Source organism: Mus musculus, chromosome 18 (genome assembly GCF_000001635.26).
Source record: "Mus musculus strain C57BL/6J chromosome 18, GRCm38.p6 C57BL/6J".
Lineage (NCBI taxonomy): Eukaryota > Metazoa > Chordata > Mammalia > Rodentia > Muridae > Mus > Mus musculus.
In genome coordinates this window covers 14,992,637-15,013,994 of record NC_000084.6, presented here as the reverse complement: position 1 = coordinate 15,013,994, position 21,358 = coordinate 14,992,637, and the positions used below count along the sequence as shown (strand labels likewise).

The 21,358-nt window shown below is 44.4% G+C and overlaps 1 protein-coding gene, 1 long non-coding RNA gene and 1 pseudogene across 4 annotated transcripts in view; 1 reads left to right on the top strand and 2 right to left on the bottom strand.

Moving 5' to 3' along the window:
- Kctd1 (potassium channel tetramerisation domain containing 1) overlaps positions 1–21,358 on the top strand; it is a 182,762-nt gene that overhangs the window by 137,452 nt on the left and 23,952 nt on the right. For all 3 annotated transcript variants that reach the window (NM_134112.5, NM_001142731.1, XM_006525485.4), the window contains exon 2: positions 6,121–6,299. In NM_134112.5, coding sequence (NP_598873.2) covers positions 6,121–6,299 — 179 coding nt within the window. The remainder of the gene's footprint in view (positions 1–6,120; positions 6,300–21,358) is intronic.
- The window catches only part of 4933424G05Rik (RIKEN cDNA 4933424G05 gene), a 58,993-nt gene that overhangs the window by 33,993 nt on the left and 3,642 nt on the right, over positions 1–21,358 (bottom strand). The window lies entirely within an intron of this gene.
- Positions 2,038–2,760, bottom strand: Mrpl27-ps (mitochondrial ribosomal protein L27, pseudogene; annotated as a pseudogene).

Below are 21,358 nucleotides of genomic sequence, written 5' to 3'. Positions count from 1 at the left end.
TCCCAGATGTTGCTATGTAGTGAGTTCAAGGTCATCATGAGCTACGTGAGATCAAGTCTCTATAACAACCAATAAATAAATATCCATTTCTTCCACATTACGGGAAAAACCTCAGATGCTCTGCTGTGGCAATCAAGTACCACTTCCACAGTGAGCAATATTCCCACTGCTACAAACAGTTCCTCAAGTCCAGAGAGCAAACTATTAGCTCCCTGCCTCTTCTTCAGGCCCATTTCCAGACATAAGGATGTTTTATTGAATTTTTTTGAAGGATGTGACACATCAGTGGTTGAAACCTCTGGTGTACTGAACTGCAGCTTCTAGCTGTACCTTTCCAACTCTTTGGGGCCTCAGTGAGGCTCTGCTAGTGAGCCAGTACTTGTCCGTATCTTATACCCCAGACTTTTCCACCATCCCTCCAAAGCCCACACCAGGGTTAAGTGATTCCCCATGATGCTGCAGGTCATCTGGCCTTCTTGTTCCCTAGTCACAGTCATTTGCTGATTTCTCCCACAGACCCACAGTCCAGGGCTAGCCTTTATCCTTCACTGTGTTGTCTAGCACCTGGTACCATCCCCCACACGTAGGAGATGTCAATTAATATCAAGGAGAGAAGGAAGGGGCTGTAGGCACAGCTCTAGAAAGGTGTTTTTAGAAATAGTTTTCTGTGTGATCAGCTTTCAGAACAGGGTTCCATGCCCTGACTTCATCTTTGGTTTTCTGGGGCGACAGCTTTTGTGCAGTGGGTAGCATCAGTTCTGTCCAAGTATTCAGTGTCTACATAAAGAGGAGGGAGCATCCACTCTGTCTCTGGCCACCTCTGCCTTGGGTCTCACTGGGAGCTGGGGATGTGACTCAGTGAATAAAGTACCTGCCTTGCAAGCCCGAAGACCCAACTTTGAATCCCCAGAGCCCACATGAAAAAAGAACGGATCGTGGTGCTGACACACATTCAAAAGCCCAGTGTCAGGGAAGCTGAGACCCGTGCAGCCCTGGGGCTCACCCTTGCCTGGCTGCGCTTGGCCAGTTCCAAATGCATGAGAGAGTTCATCGCAAAAAGCAAAGTGTGAGATGTCCTCAGTGGCACCCCAGGCTGACCTCTGGCTTCTACATGTATTTGCACACACATGCATACCCTCACACCTGTACATGAACTCCAATAGAAGAAGAAAATTTTAAAGATCTTATTTAAGGGGGCATGTGCTGGACATGAGGTGCACTGGGATGGGGCAAGAGTCTAGGAGAAAACGCAGGGCGGTTCAGAAGACCAATTCTAATCCTTACTCTTTAGGACTAAGCCCTGCCCTCATCCCATGCCCACCTAAGACATGCTGATTTCATTTTACACTTAGCAGTAGCCACCCATTTGTGATTTACAATGTAAATGGTAGAAACCTGGAGAAGTCTGGAGTCCTTAACCAATCAGTTATGCTTTGAATTTTTCTCTCTTCTATGTAGAGCTGGCAGTGTTAGTGCTCTGCTGAATGAGGTCACAGTCTAACTACAGCATTAACCCAGCAAATCTGTTCATTTCTGCGCAAGCACCCTCAGGCAGGATATAGAATGTGTCCAACTGAAAAGCTATTATAGACTCTGCAGTGCCGTGAAAGTCTGAATTGTAACAGGTGTGCATGTGCAAGTACATGTGTAAGAGTGTGTGTGCCAGTGTGTGACCGTGTGTGTGTAGTCAGGGAATCACTTTCTAATAGGAAGCCACGTAATAGGTATCTCTTAAAAGTGGTTTCTATTGCTTTGTGAGGTGTGTGGGTGTGATGTGTATGTGGGGGGTATGATACCTGCGCATGTGTGTGAGTCTGTGAATATGTGCATATACAAGTTACTGAATGCATGTGGAAATCAGAGGGCAACTGGGGACTTCAGCCTTCTTTGAGGCAGGGTCCCTCTGCTGGCTAGGTTTATGTCAGCTGGACATAGGGTAAAGGAATAGGAGAAGAAGAACCTTAACTGAGAAGATTGGGCTGCAGGCAAGCCTGCAAGGCATGTTCTTTTTTTTTTTTTTTTTTTTTTCTCTTTTTAAAAATATTTATTTATTTTGTGTATACACATACATTGTGGCTGTCTTCAGGCACACAAGAAGAGATTATAGATGGTTGTGACCTACCATATGGTTGATGGGAATTGAACTCAGGACCTCTGGAAGAGCAGTCAGTGCTCTTAACTGCTGAGCCATCTCTCCAGCCTCTTCTGTGGAGATTTTGTTCTCACCCGGACCCTTGACTTCCATCATCACTTGTTCCTGTGACCTGGGCTCCAGGCTCCATCCAATGGTCTCAACAGGACTTCAAAGCATGTCCACTAGTTTGAAGGTTCCCTCAGGTTTGGCAGGAACTACGTGGACAAAAGTCTTGTAGAGCACAGCACCCTTGGGCAGACTAGTGACCAGATCCACAGCCTCTGTGTTTTTGGGATTGGGCACGTAGACGTCTTTCGTGTAGCGGACTATCCCCTCCTCCAGGGCATACAGGCACTTGTTCCTCCCAAGTCCCACATGGGCTCCTGGGTGCCATCTAAACTGACGCTGAGTGCCAAGGATGTTGCCAGCGTGAACGTAGTGACCTTCCATTTTCTTGATGCCGTAGTGTTTGCCTCGTGATTTCCCACCAAGGTTCTTAGAGCTGCCACCTGTCTTCTTGGATGCATGTCTGACAGCGAGTGCTGTGGGTGCTGTGGGGCTCAGCAGGGCTGTCACTGCTGCCCGCGTCCTCAGCGTAAGCGCCGCCGCCGCCATATTTGCTTCACGTTCACTTCCAGGCTGGGAAGTCTGCTTCCGCTCGGCATGTTCTTAACTAGTAATTAATTGGGAAGGTCCAGCCATTGTGGGTGGGACCCCCTGGGCTGGTGGCCCTGGAGTCTTTCTCCACAGCTTCCATCAGTTCCTGCTCTCAGGTTCCTGCTGGGATTTCCTGTACCGTGCTCCACAGTGTGGAGATCTAAAGCAAATAAATGCTGCCCTCCTCAGCCTGCTTTATCATAGCAGTAGTAACACTAAGACAGAAATTAGGGTCAGATCACTGCTGCGACAGACGTGACTATTGTTGTTTTGGGGAGGACTATGGAAGGACTTTGGGACTTTGGGCTAGAAGAGCCATTGAGTGTTGAGAGCTCGGAGAGCTATAGGAAGGATCTTGGAAGACAAGAATGTTGGGATCACTGTAGACGATGGAGGCCTGGCTTGCGAAGGTTCAGAGGGAAGCAAAGACTCTACCAGGCCATTTGTGTGAAGAATCTGCGATTATCTGCTCAGTTGGAGCTGAAGAATCAACTATGATTAACACAAGACCGGAACCACCATAGTAAAACCTTTGCTTTTCTGGAACAATGGGTGCTGGTCAACTGGGACTGAAGAGTCAGCTGTGATTAAGAAGAGACCATCATTGCTGTGAAGTATTCTGGGAAGTGTTTCCTCGGGGGCCACACACAGATGCTGTGTTCCAGAGGTGGATAAGGTTTTACCTCCTATAGGCAGCTGAACTTGGTAGTGAAAGATTCTCCCAGGTGGAACAGGACTTGAAGGCATGAAGGGGTCATGGAGAATAGTTGAGGCCTAGCAATGTGTGACAGGGCTGAGGTCCCTGAGGAGAGCCTAGGAGAGGCTATTGGTGAAAGTGCAGCCTAGTTGCAGCAAGAGACCCCAACATTGTAGAGATACGATGGGATGACCACCACCACCACCACCACCACCACCAGCAGCAGCAGCAGCAGCAGCAGCAGCAGCAGTGAAGTGCATGCAGCCAGCCAGAGCCCGGAACAGGCTGTATGTACTGAAGAGCCAGAGAGGTGGCCCAAGCCTTAGAGGAGTTCAGAAGATCAGGAGTGGCTTAGCAGTGACGTGTGAGGCTGTTACATTAACAAGGGATCAGTTGTGCTGGATAGTTTTATTGACACAAGCTGAAGTCATTTGAGAGGAGGAAACCTCTGAGAAAATGCCTCCATGAGATTGGGCTGCAGGCAAGGATGTAGAGCATTTTTTTTTTAAATTAGTAGTTGATGGGGGTGGGGTGCTCTGCACTTTGTGGACTGGTGGCTCTGTGTTCTATAAGAAAGCAGGCTGAGAAAGCCAGGGAGAGCAAGCCCATAAGCAGCACTCTTTCATAGCCTCTGGGTCAGTGCCTGACTTCAGGTTCCAGCCCTGTGTGAGTTCCTGTCCTGACTTCCTTCAGTGATGGACTGTGCGTAAGCCAAATAAAACTTTTCCTTTCTAACTTACTTTTGGTCAAGGTGTTTCATTGCAGCAACAGTAACACTACTATTTGTTGATTGGTCCATACGCCAGGCTAGCTCACTCAAACTCTCCCTAGCCGTCACCTGCTTCTCTCCAGTGGGCAGTAGGAACACTTACCGAATCATGCTACCAGGCCAGGCCGTGTATGAACTCTAACAGCATTCCTCATTCTTACACAGCTAGCGGTTTATTTACTGCATCTCCATGGGCTTCGATCACTTTTAAGGGTAAAGTATGTTTTCTGTCTCCTGGAACTGCAATTGCTACTTCTGGCACTTTTTAACTTTAATATGTTCTGCCATCTGCAATTTTGTTTAGTTTTTTCCCCTCTGCCTAATAACTCTTTCTGCTCCTTTTCCTTCTGTGTTCCAAGCACCCTTCTGTGTTCTTAATTTCTATTTTGCATTATTTAAAAATACAGTAAAGAATATTCCAGTGAGTTCCCAAGAATTTGCCACCTGATTTAGGAGCTGAAAATGAACTTTCTCCAAGTGACAGTTTCTGGGCTCTGTTTCATGTACCATGCAGAAGGGCACCACACAGATGGTAAACGTTTGGTGAAAGGCGCCATCACCCCCCTGTTAGTGGCTGCCTGGGGAAGCAGACCTGGTGGAAGTCTGCTTGGACTTGTGCTTAACACATCTCTAAGAGGTCTACCAGCTCCAGGTAGAGCCTCAAGCTGTTCCATAATTAAGAAACCTATGACGTTTTGCAAATATACATTTCATCATGTTGCACTTTAAGCTTAAGACTAAGCAACTTCCTTCTGCAATCTCCATCAGCCACTTTTTCAGAATCCTCTTGTATGTCCAGCACCATTTTTGGCATCCGTTGTGAATATGTTTGCAAACAGTCTCTGGCTAAATTACAGACTTGAGGGTGTGTGTGTGGTCAGCCTTACAGAATGCTCTTTTAGTTTTGTCCTCAATTGATCACCAATTAGGTCATCAAATTGATGACTCTAAATAGCTGACCCTTGTGGAGTGCCAGAATCTTGATGTAAGTTGCCTGTGGTTGGGAGTCACTCAGTGTTTAAGCATCTATGCTGTATCCCAGGATAACTGGCCTCCTCTCTGTTCTTGGGAGCGCAGTTCCTTAAACATGTCCTTGTGCAGCCACATGCTGCCCTCATCCTGATCTGTCTGCTGCGTCACACTTTGAGCTGCTGTGACTACACTGTTGTGGTGGCAGGATCTGCCTCATCCACACCTCGGTAACCCGATCTCTTCAGGAGTCAAGAGCACAGCAAAGAAGCTGTCCCTGATCCACATGCACATATTTAACTAACACTTGAGGGTTCTGTTGTTTGAAGCATCCCAAAGTCTCAGATCCCAAGGAAGAGAACTGGGGGTCTGACTGACAGATACACCCCTGGTGCCTCTTTGAGCAGCTGACAGATAGAACTGTACAGCATCCTCTTTAGTGATTCACAAACTAGAACTGTAGGAAACCATCTTACAGAACACACATGGTGAAAGATCTGCCCCAGTTCCTTGTGCATAACAATGAGAAAGTTCGAAGACAAGTATAAACCACACATATCTTATCTGGGTGTGTATTGTCTAAGCACTGATTATCTTTTCATGTGAAATAAATAGAATTTTTCCACAAGCCCCTTGTTATTTGTATACTGTGAAAATCCATTTGTATAATAAGCCCTGAGAGTCATCAGGACTGGACCCTGAGCACGTGAAGTTTTCTTTCTCTCTGTTGCAGGGTTTGTTTTGCTAATAAATTGTTACGGCAAAAGTGAGAGAACCTGCTATTTTTCAGATTTTACTGCAATTGATCCCCATTGGCACGCACTCATTTCTTATGATCTGTTTCCAGTTCCAGTCACCACAGAACCACATCTAAATGTGCTTCTCTCTCTGTAGGACAGTCGGCCCAATATGTCAAGACCTCTGATCACTCGATCCCCTGCATCGCCACTGAACAACCAAGGCATTCCAACTCCAGCTCAGCTCACCAAATCCAACGCACCCGTCCACATCGACGTGGGCGGCCACATGTACACCAGCAGCCTGGCCACCCTCACCAAATACCCCGAATCCAGGTAACTGCAAAAGTGATGTCATTCTCAGAAGTGCATGCATGGGATGATCAGAAGACCAGTGTGGACTGGCCACTGCCAAGTGTAAGACATGACCTACAGAAGCTGCTCAGGGCCATGGATGCCTGGCCTCCACAAGCGGGGACATGGAGTACATGTCCAAATGTCATGTTCTGAGCGCTGGGCATTATCTGCCTGCAATTCCATTATTCAGGAGCCCAAGGGAGAAGGATCATGAATTCAAGGCAAGCTGGGTCTACACGATAATTTCAAGACTAGCCAGGACTGTAGAGAGACCCAATCTAAAAATTAAAAATGATGTAAGCAGGGTGAAATACTACTACTACTACTACTGCCACCTAATGCCTCAGTTCAAACTCATGTCATGGTGGAAGGAGAGAATCCAGAGGATTATTCTCTAAGTTCCATGTGTATACCATGGGTATGTATGGGCTGGCGCGCACACACACACACACACACACACACACACACACACACACACACACAGAGAGAGAGAGACACAGACAGACAGACAGACAGACAGAGATGAGAGAGGGAGAGAGAGAAAGAGAGAGAGAGAGAGAATAATGATTGTAGCCTAAATAGAAAAGAAAAAAATTATAGCTACTGTAAAAATGTTATGGAGACTGGTGTGTTAGTTTTTCAGATCTCTCTTGGCTACTTAGTATTATATAAAATAATTTGATAATTGGGATGAAAAGGGTAGGAAAATGTTTCTCTTGATAACCCGATTTAATTTCCATGATAAAAATGAAATGACTAAAATGTAGGTTTATATGCTATCCACGAAGGAACTACAATGATGTAATCCTGACAGTCAGCTGTTAGGGCAGGCATGACTTAAAAACACTAAGGTGAGACTGAGTCACATGGTCACAGTGGCTAGAGGTTTCAAGAATATGACTCTATAATTTTTGTTCTTTTAAAATAGTTCCTGTTTGTATTCTTTCCATCCTTCTGTTAATACTAACATCAACTACAGAAAATTGTGCTGGACTTTCAAATGAGGAGTTAAATCCAGGGTCAAGTACAGAATATATACAAAGGTCTAAATCCTGTCCTTAGGTGTAGAGCAAGTCAGTGGCCTGGTCAGGTGGCCTTTTGCTTTGGTTTGCTTTCTAAACTTCTTACATAAGGGAGATGTTAATGCAGCTTGAGGGCCTTAACGTCCAAATACATAATACAGAAGTATTTCTGATTTAGCACATATTCAAATTTTAGAATATTTGTCTATATCTAATGAGCTATATGGGGAAAGGTAACCCATGTTTCAACTTGAAATTCATTTATTTTTCATATATATAATTTACATACATGTCCTGAAGATCATTTTGTATCATATTTTTAGTAGTTCTATGGATGAAACAAACTTACATGATATGGAGTTTTCCATGTAGGGGTATTATGTTTTTACTCAGGAGGTCTTTGGGGACTGTGGGGATAGCTAAGTTGGTAAGGTGCTGACCATAAAAGTGTGAATCCAGTCCCCAGAACTCACGTAAAACAGCTGGTATTCCTATGATCCCAGTTGTCTACTTAGTATTTATTCTCACCTTGACATAGTCACCTGGGAAGAGAGAACTTGGGTTGCAGAATTGCCTAGATCAAATTGGCATGCTTGTGAGGAAGTGTCTTGATTATAATCTATATAAGAAAGTCCAGCCCGCTGTGTCCATTACCATCCCTAGGCAGGTATTCTGGGTGGTGTAAGACGATAGCTAAGCATCAGCCAGCTGGCAAACAGCATCCTCTATGGTATTTATTTAAGGCTCATGTTTGAATTCTGCCTTGATTTCCCTCAGTGTTTTGTTGTGGCCTAGAAATATGAGCTAACTAAACTCTTTCCTCCTCTAAGTTGCTTTTTGTCAGAGTATTTTATCACAGCAACAGAATGGAACTAGAACACTAGCACTAGGGAGGCAGAGATAGGTGGGCCCTTAGGGCTCATTGGCCAACCAGCTCATCAGGCAAGCTCTGGGCCAATGAGAGACCCTGTCTCCAAAACCAGCTCCTGAGGAATTGCACCCAAGGTTGACTTTCGGCCTCCTTACTCATGTGCATTCTTTGAAGACCCACATACATACATGAACATATAGGTGTACACACTTGAGTAGATGCACATGCCAAGGTACTGGAGTTTGGAACACGTGGACATGGGTTTCTGGACCACTAGCCTATGCCTTAAGCAGCTGGCTTTCTTCTGTGCTGCTCAGTGGAGGTGCATGAACATTGCCAGTGTCTAATGGTCTGTGAGGTTCAAGCCTTTGGAGAGCTCTTGGGTTGTAGAGCTCTGGATCCACTTGGCCTTTGGGTAGTTGTAGAAGACAAGAGGTTAACCACTCTCTTAGTCTGCTGATGTCCCATGGAATTTTCCACTCACCTCCTGTGGGTATTACATAGTTTTAGGAATGGACCTCAGTTAATGTCTCATTTGGAGACTTCTCAAGTCTTAACTTTCTATGAATATTCCTCCAGTCCATAATTTTGTCTCTCATTATTCATATCCTGAAATGTGGATCAAATCCCATAGGTTTCTTTAGTCTCTCTCCCGGCTTGGTCTCTTACAGTAGCCAGCTGCCCCATGCAGCTTTGAGCACCCAAAGAAAGGACAGTCCAAACTGACGCCTTCTCCCTTGTGGCATACATTACACACTAAACTTTAAGACATAAAACCAAAAAACCATGTAAAATTGTTTTTTATATTGCTTTCTTTTCATGTTGGAATGATAATATTTTAAGTTAAATAGAAATATATTTCAGACAAATTTTCTTATTTTTATTTTTCCCATGTGACCATTAGAAAATGTAAAATTGCTTATGCACCTTCTTTCCTATATGGAAGCACTAAACTAGCAATATATGCTTTTATGGAAAGAGTTAAACCTGCACTTTCCCATCCCAATACTTTCATCCATCAAAAATTGAATTTTTTCTCATCAACAAAAGGCAGACTCGTTGAATGCTTTCCTCAGTTTTCTTGTCATTTCCAGTCACCATTTGCCCACAGTATCACAGCAGCAACAATAGTTTTTTTTTTTCTTTTGATATTTCAGAGGTCAAACATGGGCTGTTGTACATGGAAAGCACATATCCTATCCCTAAGTCTCACCTCCAGCCTGAGAAAAAGTAATTTGCTTCGTTACTATTTGTGTTTACATGTAGGCTCTGCCATCTGCCTGGCAGTATTTTGATGGGTTGGTAGGATCCGATGGCTGAATACCTGCCTTCTCTCATATAAAACAGGTACAAATATGTCATTTTATAAGGTTATTCATTGCACATGATTATAGGAAGTGCATCATAGTCCTTTGTTTAATGTACAGTGATCAGCCACTCCGCAATTGACTCCTCTCACACTGTCTTCCAAATTCTCAGAACTTCCTTTCCACAGCTGGGAGACAGCCTGACGTGATGCTGGGGTCTCCTTCCTTGTCTCTGGTATCATGAGCTCTCGTGTATGCCCCACTTTACCTCCCTCCTTCCCAACCAGATAGAGCATTAAGCTTATGTCAAGTTTCAAAGAAACTTCTGATTCCATGGCTTTAAACCTAAAGCAAAGTGTGCTGGTCGGATAACGCTGGCTTAGTGTTCAATTGGCTGCGTGTGTCGCTCTGCTCCTCCTTGGTTCTTGTGACAGTTTCGTAAGTAGTTAAATATTCATCTCAAAGAAACTCCAGAAAGGGACCAACCCTCAGATTTTAGCAAAGTCACTTAGAAGGGTACGTGTTTGTGATTTTCCCCATAGGTGTTCAAGTCCCTTCTAAGTTCTGTACAGATGTACAACCCAGTCAACCATCTGCCAATAAACCCAGACAGGCCAATTGCATTACCCATGAACACATTCTCTAGACTCTGGGGTGCTTTGAACCCTTGCCTCCTTGACGGGCTGCCCCTTCTGTACCCTCTCAGAGCTCCTGAGTCTTCTCTAGTTTCTTCTGGTGCCATGGCCCTGAGGGAAGGGGGGCTTCAAGGATTACAGCAAAGACCTCTAGTTAAAGAAATTCTGATTTGTAAGTAACAAATGACCTTAAAAGATGTGAGGTGGAAGATGTGCGGGGGTGCATAGTTTGGGGTACAACACTTGTGAGGGATCTGAGTCTGCGTCCAAGTACTCACCAAGAAAGGAAGGGAGAGTTCGGGGACTCTCCATCCGGGATTCCAGCTTGGCGTCAATCCACAGGAACACCTGCTTCCAATCCGGACTAACGTTATACCAATTACATTTAAAGCAAAAGCAAAAACAAAACAAACCACAAACAAATAAACCAAAAACAAGACCAAGGCCAACAGCTCAAACTGGATCCCTAGCACTTGGGAGGCTGAAGTAGAAGCATATTGCATTCAAGGCTAAGCTGGTTTACAAAGGGATGCACTTTCAAAACAGCAGAAGCAAATCTGAACAGGGATAGTAGACAGCCATGAATATGTAAAGATGGGCTGTCAGAAGTCAACAGACTAGGTCTTGTGGGTCCGCTGTCCGTTTTCTCAAATAAAGGGACAACAACAAAGAAAGCTCAAGAAAACTATGCCGCCATCAAATATTTTTAGCTGGACCTGGTGGTACGGGTCCGTAATCTGAGCTACACTACTCGGGAAACAGAGGCAGCAAGTTTGTGAGTTTAAGCCCAGCCTGGGCAACTTATCAAGACTGTGTCTCAAAACAACAACAACAGCAAAATTTTAAGGGGGTGGGAGACTCTGGAATGTAGCTCAGAGGTAGGGACTTGCCCAACATGCCTGATCAAACCTAGCACCACTTTAAAGGGGGTGGGGCAGGCGGGGAGTAAATGGATGGAATCAGAATCTTCCGTACAGGTCTGCTCACTTGATTTGGACAGGGTGAGCATCTGATGGGAGACATTTGTAGATGCTTTTTCTCTGGCCTGTGCAGATTTGAAGGGCAGATCTGATTATGACTGGCTCAAAAACACTGCAGATACTTTATTAACACCACTGATAATGAAAGATTGAAATATTGCAATAATTTGTTTATTAAGCTCCGTGCCAAATGACATGGCATCCTGAAGATTTGCTCTGGGCATATGTGTGTGGTGAACATTCATGCAGCAATCACTGTAAGAAAAGCTTGTCTGAGTTCAAAGTGGGGTCTTTTGCATCCGTCACTGTCCCTTCTAGCAAAAGTAATTTTAGTGGTGTTCTGTTTATGCTTATTCAGATGTGAACTCTTTCAAGTGGGGAAGTGGGATGAACCACATAATTAATAGAATCTGTGGGGTGGTAATAAACTAGGGGTCTCAGTGAAAATAGTTCACTGGCAGGGAGCTCTCGGGTTTTAGTTCCTTGAGCCTTCTGAGCTGATGGCTTGACAGAGCTTTTGTATATTTTAAACCCAGTACATGAGTTAACTCCCACATAAGTAGATTATGCTAAATGGATATCTCTAAAATAGTTGCTGAGTTACTAAGCATACAGGGATATGTAGGTAACTGCACAACTCAAACGAGACTCCTCTTACAGCGTTGGAGTTGACGCCTATGGCCACCCAAAGGGTGTGTGCATTCAGAGCTTTAGGCTAGAGGAGGCAAGCACGTGCCCTTGCCAGCAGAGTTCTGTCTTCTGGCATCATGCTCATATATGATGGTAGACATCACAGACTCAACTCACTGAGGGGGAAGCCAGCTAAGTGTACTGTGAGAGGATTAGAGAGGCCAGGCTTGTGAATGCCAGGCCACCTACATTATATATATTTGTACCCTGTCTCAAAACAAAACCACCTACAATATGGAACCGGGCAGATGGCTCAGTGGTTAAGACTGCCCTCTCTTCCGGAGGCTCTGAGTTTGGTTCCTAGAATCGTACTGAGTAATTTGTAAACTCCAGAGGGTCCACGCCCTCTTCTTTATCCCACAGACACACAAACTCATACGTAAACATACACACAGACACATACCTATACACCTCATTTTAAATACACTTTATGTTTTGTTTTGTTTTTTTCAAGACAGGGTTTCTCTGTGTAGCCCTGGCTGTCCTGGAACTCACTCTGTAGACCAGACTGGCCTCAAACTCAGAAGTCCACCTCCCTCTGCCTCCCAAGTGCTGGGATTAAAGGCGTGCGCCACCACTACCCAGCTTAAATACATTTTTTAAAGCCTTAAAATAAAAGAATCTTTGAAGACTATGTTCTGAAGACAATCAAGTCAGTGTTTGCATTTCTGTGCACTTGTATCTTGGCCTAGGGAACTTTCTGGAATCCTGCTAAGTCTGAGGATTCTGTGATGTCATCGTTTCCATCTTCATGCTTCCAGTTTTGATGCTGTCATTCCAGACATGAGTCCCACTGTGTTGTCATGTAAGCTCATGTTTCAAAGACACCACCCACTCACCCACCCCCAAATAAATGCTGTTACAGGATGCATCTGATCTGCCAAATGGTTCATCAAACTTTTCTTCAGAATTACTGCATGAAGTCAGGCTCAGCAGCATATCTCTATACTCTGATAGCTCAGGAAGGGAGGCAGGAGGATCCTGGATGCGGCATGCCTGGGTGGGCTGCATAGAGAGAATCTATCTACAAAACAAGCAACCCAGAAAGTTACGGCACACTAGTGACTAAGCTGTTTTGCTATGCCCTGCCTTTTGACCCTCGTGGTAGCAATTTGGTGCCTGCACTGAAGTGTGCCAAGATAGGTCACTGTGGAGTGTCAGCAGAGAGGGAAGGAAGGTCGTACTGCCGCTGCGATGACAGGGCATGCACACGGTGGCTGAGGAGCAAGAACTGGCTGAGCCTTAGACTTTGGAAGTGTGGAGTTTCCCAGGGGTGACTGATGGGGTGGGGTCTTCATCTGCCACCTCTCTTTATTTCACTGTCCTGCTTTCCCACAGTTCTCCCCTGGGACACAGGTGAACAAATGAAAAGTTGAACAGCCTCTGTGTTTAAACAATGAACCTGGCTTTTTTATTTTGTGCTGGGAGAATAATCCTTTAGTAAGATGTGCTCTACAGCTATAGGATTCCTCTGCCACCAGGGAGCAAGACGGGCCTTGCTTTAAAGGCCAGACATGGGAAGTGTTGTCTTAAAGTATAATGTAGAGAAAAGACCACAAGGGTACCTACCTCTCCTCATCACCCTTTGGTGTTCCCTGGATGGGTGATTTTATTTTCTCTTCTACCAGAATACACAATTAACCTATAAAAGTCCTCCCTCTCTTACAAACAGCTTCTGTAGCTTATCAGGCAGAGGCAGCAGAGAGAAGCAGCCAATATGAGTCATAAGCAGTATTTCACTAAGCAGCTCAATACCACTGAGAAAAACAATAGTTAGACATAGTGGAGCACTCCTGTAATCCCAGCACTTGTGAGGTGGAGGAGGGAGGATCAGGAGTTTATGACTATGTCTGCTATATAATGAGTTTGAGCCAGCCTAGGCTGTTTAAGACACTATCTTAAAAAAAGGAAAGGAAAGGAAAGGAAAGGAAAGGAAAGGAAAGGAAAGGAAAGGAAAGGAAAGGAAAGGAAAGGAAAGGAAAGGAAAGGAAAGGAAAGGAAAGGGGAAAGATTACTGTATAGGGTAAGTAGACCCTTTAGGGAATTAACTTGCCTCCTATATTAAATTTAAAGATAATTTTATTTTCAGATAGTTATCCCCTCACCCCAAGTAACATCTATTTGAAAAAAAAATTAACTCAAAAGTCCAGTATGTATTTTAATTCACATTTGGAAGCAGAATTTGCTTGCATGCTGAGTCTGTTTGTCCTCAGTGTCCTGTGGTGCATCTCTGCATCGCTACATTGGGATCGCCATATTGCCCCATTGCCCCATTGACCCAGTGGACAAGAACCTACCGGCTCCTGAGCTGCAGGCCCTGAGTGTGAAGCAGCTCCCTCACCATCACACACAACACCTCTGTGACCATCATGTTCTTCCATCTCTGCACAGAAAGTTAGGTTCAGTTTTGACTGAACTAGTGAATTAAAAGTTGCTGAAATAAATGTGTGTAGAAGCAAAGAAAGCCTTAGCCTAGTCCTCATTCTTCCCAGTTGGATCTGGGAAGAAGGCAGAGACTCCTTGCATGTATGCACCTGCTGGTGCCCGATGTTAGACTCACTTGGAAATAACAACAAGAAACGATTCAAGGCTGAACTGCACGCCATATTGAGTACTTTAATTCTACCCTAATTTGCCAAGAACTCAACTTCCTATGGACATCTTCCTGTTAGAAACCCATCTCTACAAAGGTCTTCTCGATTGTGTCCCAGCCTTGTGTCCTTGGAGCCCAGTGCTGTGAAGTAAGGACTTACAGCCTCTTTCCTTCAAGGCACAAACCAGAAGGATTATTTTCCAAGCTTACTTTCTTCAGGAGAAAATAAGGAACCAGAATAGCAGCCTGGTGACCCCTAACTTCCTCTAACTGATGCCTCCTCCTCCTCCTCTTCCTCCTCCTCCTCCTCCTCATCCTCATCCTCTTCCTCCTCCTCCTCCTCCTCCTCTTCCTCCTCCTCCTCCTCCTCATCCTCATCCTCCTCCTCCTCCTCCTCCATCTCCAGAGATACAGATTTCTGGGCATGCTCTGTTACTCATTTACTGTGTAGTTCTCAGGGAGGAGGGGAAATCCTCAGCTTTTTGTGCATGTGTGTGCACATGTTAGTGTGGGTTAATGTGTATGTGTGTGTGTACATGTTAGTGTGGGTTAATGTGTGTGTGTGTATGTGTATGTATGTGTATGTATGTGTGTGTGTATGTGTGTGTGCATGTGTGTATGTGTGTGTATGTGTGTGTGTGCGTGTGTATATGTGTGTATATGTGTGTGTATGTATGTATATGTGTGTGTATGTGTGTATGTGTGTGTGTGTATGTGTGTGTGTGTATATGTGTGTATGTGTATATGTGTGTGTGTGTGTGTGTGTGTGTGTGTGTGTACACATGCCAGAGGCTGACACTGGATGTCTTTTTCTAAGTGGCTTTCTACGTTATTTTTAAATATTTTTATTTATCCTTTGAGAATTTTATACAACGCATTGGATCATATTTTCTCCTCCTTCAAATCCTCCCAGACCAGATCTTCTCCTAAGTCCCTACCCATCCAGTGTCATGTTATTTATTCCTATCTCTGTCTAAACAAACCAACCAACCAACACCATGAAGTCCAGGTTGTGCTGGCTGGTTGCTCCTGGGCGTGGGGCTCACCCTGGAGCATGGGAGATGCATGATGTCACTGAACTGACTTTCTCGTCTCCAGCACAATCGTGTGCCCCTTGGTTAGAGACAGGACTTCTCCATGCTGGGGATTCGTCTGGCCTGAACTTGTGCAGGTCCTCTGGGGTCACAGTCTCTGTATCTTCCTTCCTGTCATGTCTGGAAAGGTTTCCTTAGAGTCATCCACCACCTGTAGCTCTGATAATCTTCTTACCCCCTCTTCCTCATAGATCCCTGAGCCTTTTGGGCACCTATGATGTAGACATCCCATTTAGGGCTGAGCATGCTAAAGTTACTTCCTCTCTGTACAGTTATGCGTTCCTGTGTTAATAACCATTTACTGCAAGAGGAAACTTCTCTGATAAGTTTGAGTGGCACCTTCATCTACGTGATGACAGTGTCATGAGGGGCCATTTTATTACTCTGTTCATTTACCACAATAGTGGTAGTAGGTGTCCCATAGGGCCCTATCTAGCCTCGGGCCCTTTGTGACAGGGTCTCTTGCTGAGCCTGGAGCTTGCTGATTTGGCTCAACTGGCTAGCCAGCAAGCCCCTTAGATCCTCATATCTCTTCCAATCCCAGCGCTGTAATTGGAGATCGGTGCTTCGGTGCCCAGCTTGGATGTAGGCTCTGCAGTGAAACTTGGGTTCTCCCAAGTCCAATGATTTACTAGCTCAGGAGCGCCTCACCCAGACTCTTCAGTCTTAACGCGTACTCCTGAAATCCTCGAGTCTCTCAGAGTTTGGGCACCTCATGTATGGGGACAGAGAGACATCTAAGTGTCCACAGGCTGGTGCTGTGCATTCTATGGTGTGGCTACATAAAGTCTGGTGAAACCAGGCTTTTCTTGCTGATTATGCCATGAATCATACTGCGTGGGACAAAAGCAGTGCTCGGCTTTCATTTTTGATGAATAGTATCACCGAGAATGCCAAGGTTATTTTTACTGTTTTCAATCTTTTCATGTTTCTTCTCATCAGACAAAAAAATTGTAACAAATGCCTGATCTATTCATTGGTTTGAAAATTAATTCATTTGGTTGATTTCTTACAAGGCTAGTTTAGGGAAAAATGACCCATCTCACTTTTTTTTTTTTTTTGATTTTTCGAGACAGGGTTTCTCTGTATAATCTTGGCTGTCCTGGAACTCACTTTGTAGACCAGGCTGGCCTCGAACTCAGAAATCCGCCTGCCTCTGCCTACCGAGTGCTGGGATTAAAGGCGCGCGCCACCACACCCGGCCCATCTTACTATTTTAAAGAATAGTTCCTTTGAAGTAGCTTCGGTTTTTAAATGGTTTCTTCATGCAGCTCAGCCCACAGATTGCAGATATTGCTTCTTAGGGACTGTCGTTTATTTAACTAACCTATTGTTTCTTCTAGTCACACATGTGAATGTGCAGACGGTGTATGGCTTTTAAAAATCCCAGGCAATATGAAACATTCAGGACAGTGAGTTGGCTTGGTGACTAGAAGCTATGTAAGTGTGGTGGCAGGGTGGAATGCACAGAATTGTCAACAGGAGAGACCTGACTCCCACAAGTTGTCCTCCAGATGCTGGCAGTTGACAGACTGAGGGATGGAGAAGCACTCTTTCCTGAGGATATAACTACTGGTAGGATTACATGTTTCCATGTTCCAGTGGACAGTCCAATACCAATACACATATGGGAACACTAACTGGACTTGATATATGTATGTGTGTATACATATATGTGTGTATATGTATATGTACACATGTATATATATATATATGTGTGTGTGTGTGTGTATGTATGTGTGTATGTGTATATATGTATGTGTATATGTGTGTATATATATATGTGTGTGTATGTATATATGTATGTATATACACTATACACATATATATTCATACTCTCTATATAAATATATTTTATATATACATATTCTATATCTATTATATATATAGATATATATGATAAAGTTGGGGAGAGGACATGTTATGGAAATGAGGCAGAACTGGAGGAGAGAAATTCAATATATATTTTATTGTATTCATATATGAAATTCTCAAGAATAAAGCCTCCCGGACTCTCCTCTCTGTGCTTGCCATCTCAGGTAGAAGCACTGAGATTAAGGGACAAACGACCTGATGTTTTCAAGTGAGTTCTGGGGGCTCAGATTAAGTTGTCCTCTGACCTCACATGCTAGCTGTGGCATGCATGTACATACTCCACTCTTTCACATACATGTCATCACATACACACATAATTGAAACTAAAAATAAGTATTTACATGAATTTCCAAAACCCAACTACCCTTTTGTTATATGGGAACCTTTGAATGGAAGAATTACTCACCACACAGCCTTACTCTTGAGTGTAGTTCTGATGCCATCCTAAACCGCTCAGTCTGAAGGCAGAATCAGTGAGCTGCTGAATATCATCGGCTGACCACGTCTGGTCTGTGGAGGGACTGGGGACAAGGCTCTGTGGGTAGAATGCTCTTGTGTGCAAGCATGAGGCCCTGAATCTGAGCCCCCAGAACTCACTTGAAAACATCAGGTCATTTGTCTCTTAATCTCAGTGCTTCTACCTGAGATGGCAAGCACAGAGAGGAGAGTCCGGGAGGCTGTCCATCCGGCTGCCCTGGCATTCAGAGCAGCAGATAACAAAGAAGAGAGCCTGTCTCAAACTTGAGGACTAACACTAAGGTTGTCTTCTGACCTCCGTGTGCACACCACACCCATATCCATGAACACATGAACATACACACTGACACAAAACAAAAACTCAATACCATGTCCCCGGAAGTGACACTGGCCCTGAACAGTGATTTCAGGCAGCTAATAAAAGCCAATGTCAGATGGCTTGGGAAAGGCAGTGCACTTTAGGATCTCTTTTGATTCTTTATGTTGAAAGGCTCAGTTGAGTGTCTCACAGTGGACCGTAACTTTTAAACAGTGGCCAAGTGTGCGGATTGGGAGGGTTTTAATCACAGAAGGGGAACCAGAGCTCACTCTGGCTTGTGTTTTATTGGAACTTAGTGAGCTCGAGGATCCACCCCCAGCCTCCCTGAGCTCTGGGTACCCACCCCCATACTGAAATTGATCTTTGAAAAACAACCTAGCAGGCCCCGAGGACTTCTGAGCTTATCCAAAAACTGAAACTCTCCTGGTCTCAAAATAGCTCAATCTACAGAAAAAGAAAAAAAGAACCCCACCCACCCCCAATCTCTTGTCTCTACCTAAATGTTAAACGTACAGGTGTGATATGGGGCTATGGATAGAACCTATACCCTTAGAAATGCTATGGCATCAGCTCCTGCTTCCAGGTGCCTGCCCTGTTTGAGTTCCTGTCCTGATGTCCTCTGATGATGTACAGTGATATGTGTAAGCAAAATAAATTCTTTCCTTCCCAAGTTGCTTTGGTCATGCAAACTTCATCCCAGCAATAGTAACCTTAACTAAGACAGTGAATGTGTGTATATGTGCATGTGTGTGCTCCTGTGTGTTTAAGTGCATTAGTGTGTGAATTTGTATGTTTGGGATATGTATTCATTTATGCATTCATTTGTATATGTGTGTGGTATGTACGGATGTATACATGTGCATGTGTATATACATGGCATATATGCATGTGTGTATGTGCATTTGTATATGTTTATGACAAGTATGCATATCCACATTATGCATTTATGTATATGTAGTATGGTGTGGTATGTTTATTTGTGTGTGTGTGGCATGAATGCATGTGAATATGCATGCATTTTTGTATGTGTGTGATATTTATGCATATGGTATGTGTAAATTTATAATATGTGTGTTGTATATTTATTTGTGTATGTGTGCAGCATGTATCCTGTGCATGCATTTGTGTACATGTATTTGTGCATTTATGTCTCTGAACATGAGAGTTAGAAAACACTACAAACAAGCTGAGGTAGCTTCAGCTATTCTGTCCATCTTTCTGAGGATGTTAAAAAAGCATTAAGCAGGTTTCTTGTCAGTTTCTTGTTCTTTTCATTAAACTCTGTTAAGCTTCTAGGATTTTCACTTAAACATACTAAGCAAAAGATTTAAATATTTCATTATAAGCCACTGTTTTGCTGGCATGATCACAAGTGGGGAAAACTGTTAAGTTGGAAATAGAAATGCTGGCTTGGCCATCGTCCTCTCAGATGATCAATATGATGCGCATTTGTGTGAAGCAATGACTGTAGCATATTGTCAGTGATTTCCAACCATCTGGAATAGTGAAGCAACAAAGGAAGCGTGGGCACACTGCACTCGCCAGCCTAGCCTCACTGATGGTCACAAGTGTGAGGCTGAGGGGTCCAGGGGCAGACCCAGGGATCTGCTAGACACGGGGAAGACTCAGGAATGGTGCACCACATTCTATAATCAGACAGTCAGGTTTGCCCAGGATTAAGGGTAGAAATCACGCACGGTTAGATTTATCCAGAACACATGCAATGTGTTCAGTCATAAGAAATGGGAGGGCCTGGGGAGGTAGTGTCATGGTAGATTGCTTGGCTAGTGTGCAGTACATACTGGGTTTGAAGATTTGACACCATAAGAAAGAGCAGAGGGGAGGGAGAAAAGGAGAGCTCAAGAAAGGAAGATACAAAGAAAGGAGGGAGGGAGGGAGAGAGGGAGGGAGGGAGGGAGGGAGGGAGGGAGGGAGGGAGGGAGGGAGGGAGGGAGGGAGGAGAACAGAAAAAAAAAGAAACCATAACTACAAGATGGTCGGAAGGACAGGGAAGAAGCTGAGGTTCTGAGACAGGGACAGATGCTGGACAGATTCCCACATCTTGTAAGTGATTTCTGCTTTTGTCTTTTGTTTGTTTGTAGTGCTGGGAACTGAAGAACCCTGGTCCTTGCAGATATGGGGCAAGGACTCAACCACTGATATGTACCCCACCCACCCCCCTTGAAATTTTAGTGTGCTTGAATGATTTTGGCACTGAAGGGGCTTGGGCCAGTTCAAAGGCAGACAGGCTCCCAGTCTCAGGGACAGCAGAGCCCACTAGCTTCGCATTCTCAGCAGGCTACTTGATGGTGCTAAGACTCAGTTTCTTCATTACTACAATCAAATGTTCCTTGTAGTAGGCATTTTTTTAATACTTAGTATTACCACCATGAGAATTCAAGCAGATAATCTGTAAAATTTCAGCAGCGTGTTGAACACACTCTCAATAAATGTTAGCTATTAGAGCATTTTCCCCTCTAAATGGGGATTATTACTGTAAAATGGAAAACATATTCTAGAGTTCTTAAATCAAGAAAAAAGCCTAAGGAGTGTGTCAAATATACCTCTAAATATAGAAGAGACTGCTGGAAGGAGGCAGGGTGGCTGTGGAGGCAGGCTCGTGCGCATGTGTTCATGCTTGCCTGCTCATATAGAAAGCAAGACAAAAACCTAAGCAGACTGTGTTCACTGAAAATACCCAGCTGGGCTCCAGGAAAAGGCGAGATGATTTCGTCCTGGGCTCATCTGAGAAAAATAGCCATTTGTTCTAGAAACCATTGAAAAGTTGCTTGAACCAGGAGTAAGCACAAGCAATCTCAAAATTTGTCTTCCAATTCAGCCTGATCCTGTAGACAGAAAGATTTCTGATTGGGGGCACAACACCTAATCTAAGGATGAACATCTGCCAGCAGCTGCCAAGCTTGCGACAGGAAGGCATGGTGCTTTATAGAGAGACAAATGACCGTTGGGCAGTAGAGGAGAAGGTCCGAGCTGGGCCTGTGGCCTTGTGGGAGTTCTGGCATCATTTATCAGCTTGCTGCAATGTCCTCGCCTGCAGAGTAGGGAGCTCATAGAGTTGTGTAGAGTTGATACCATGTGCCCCACAAGGAACAGTGAACGTTTTATTGCATGTACATGTGTTCCCTATAAGAATTCACTGCCTGATAGGATCCCA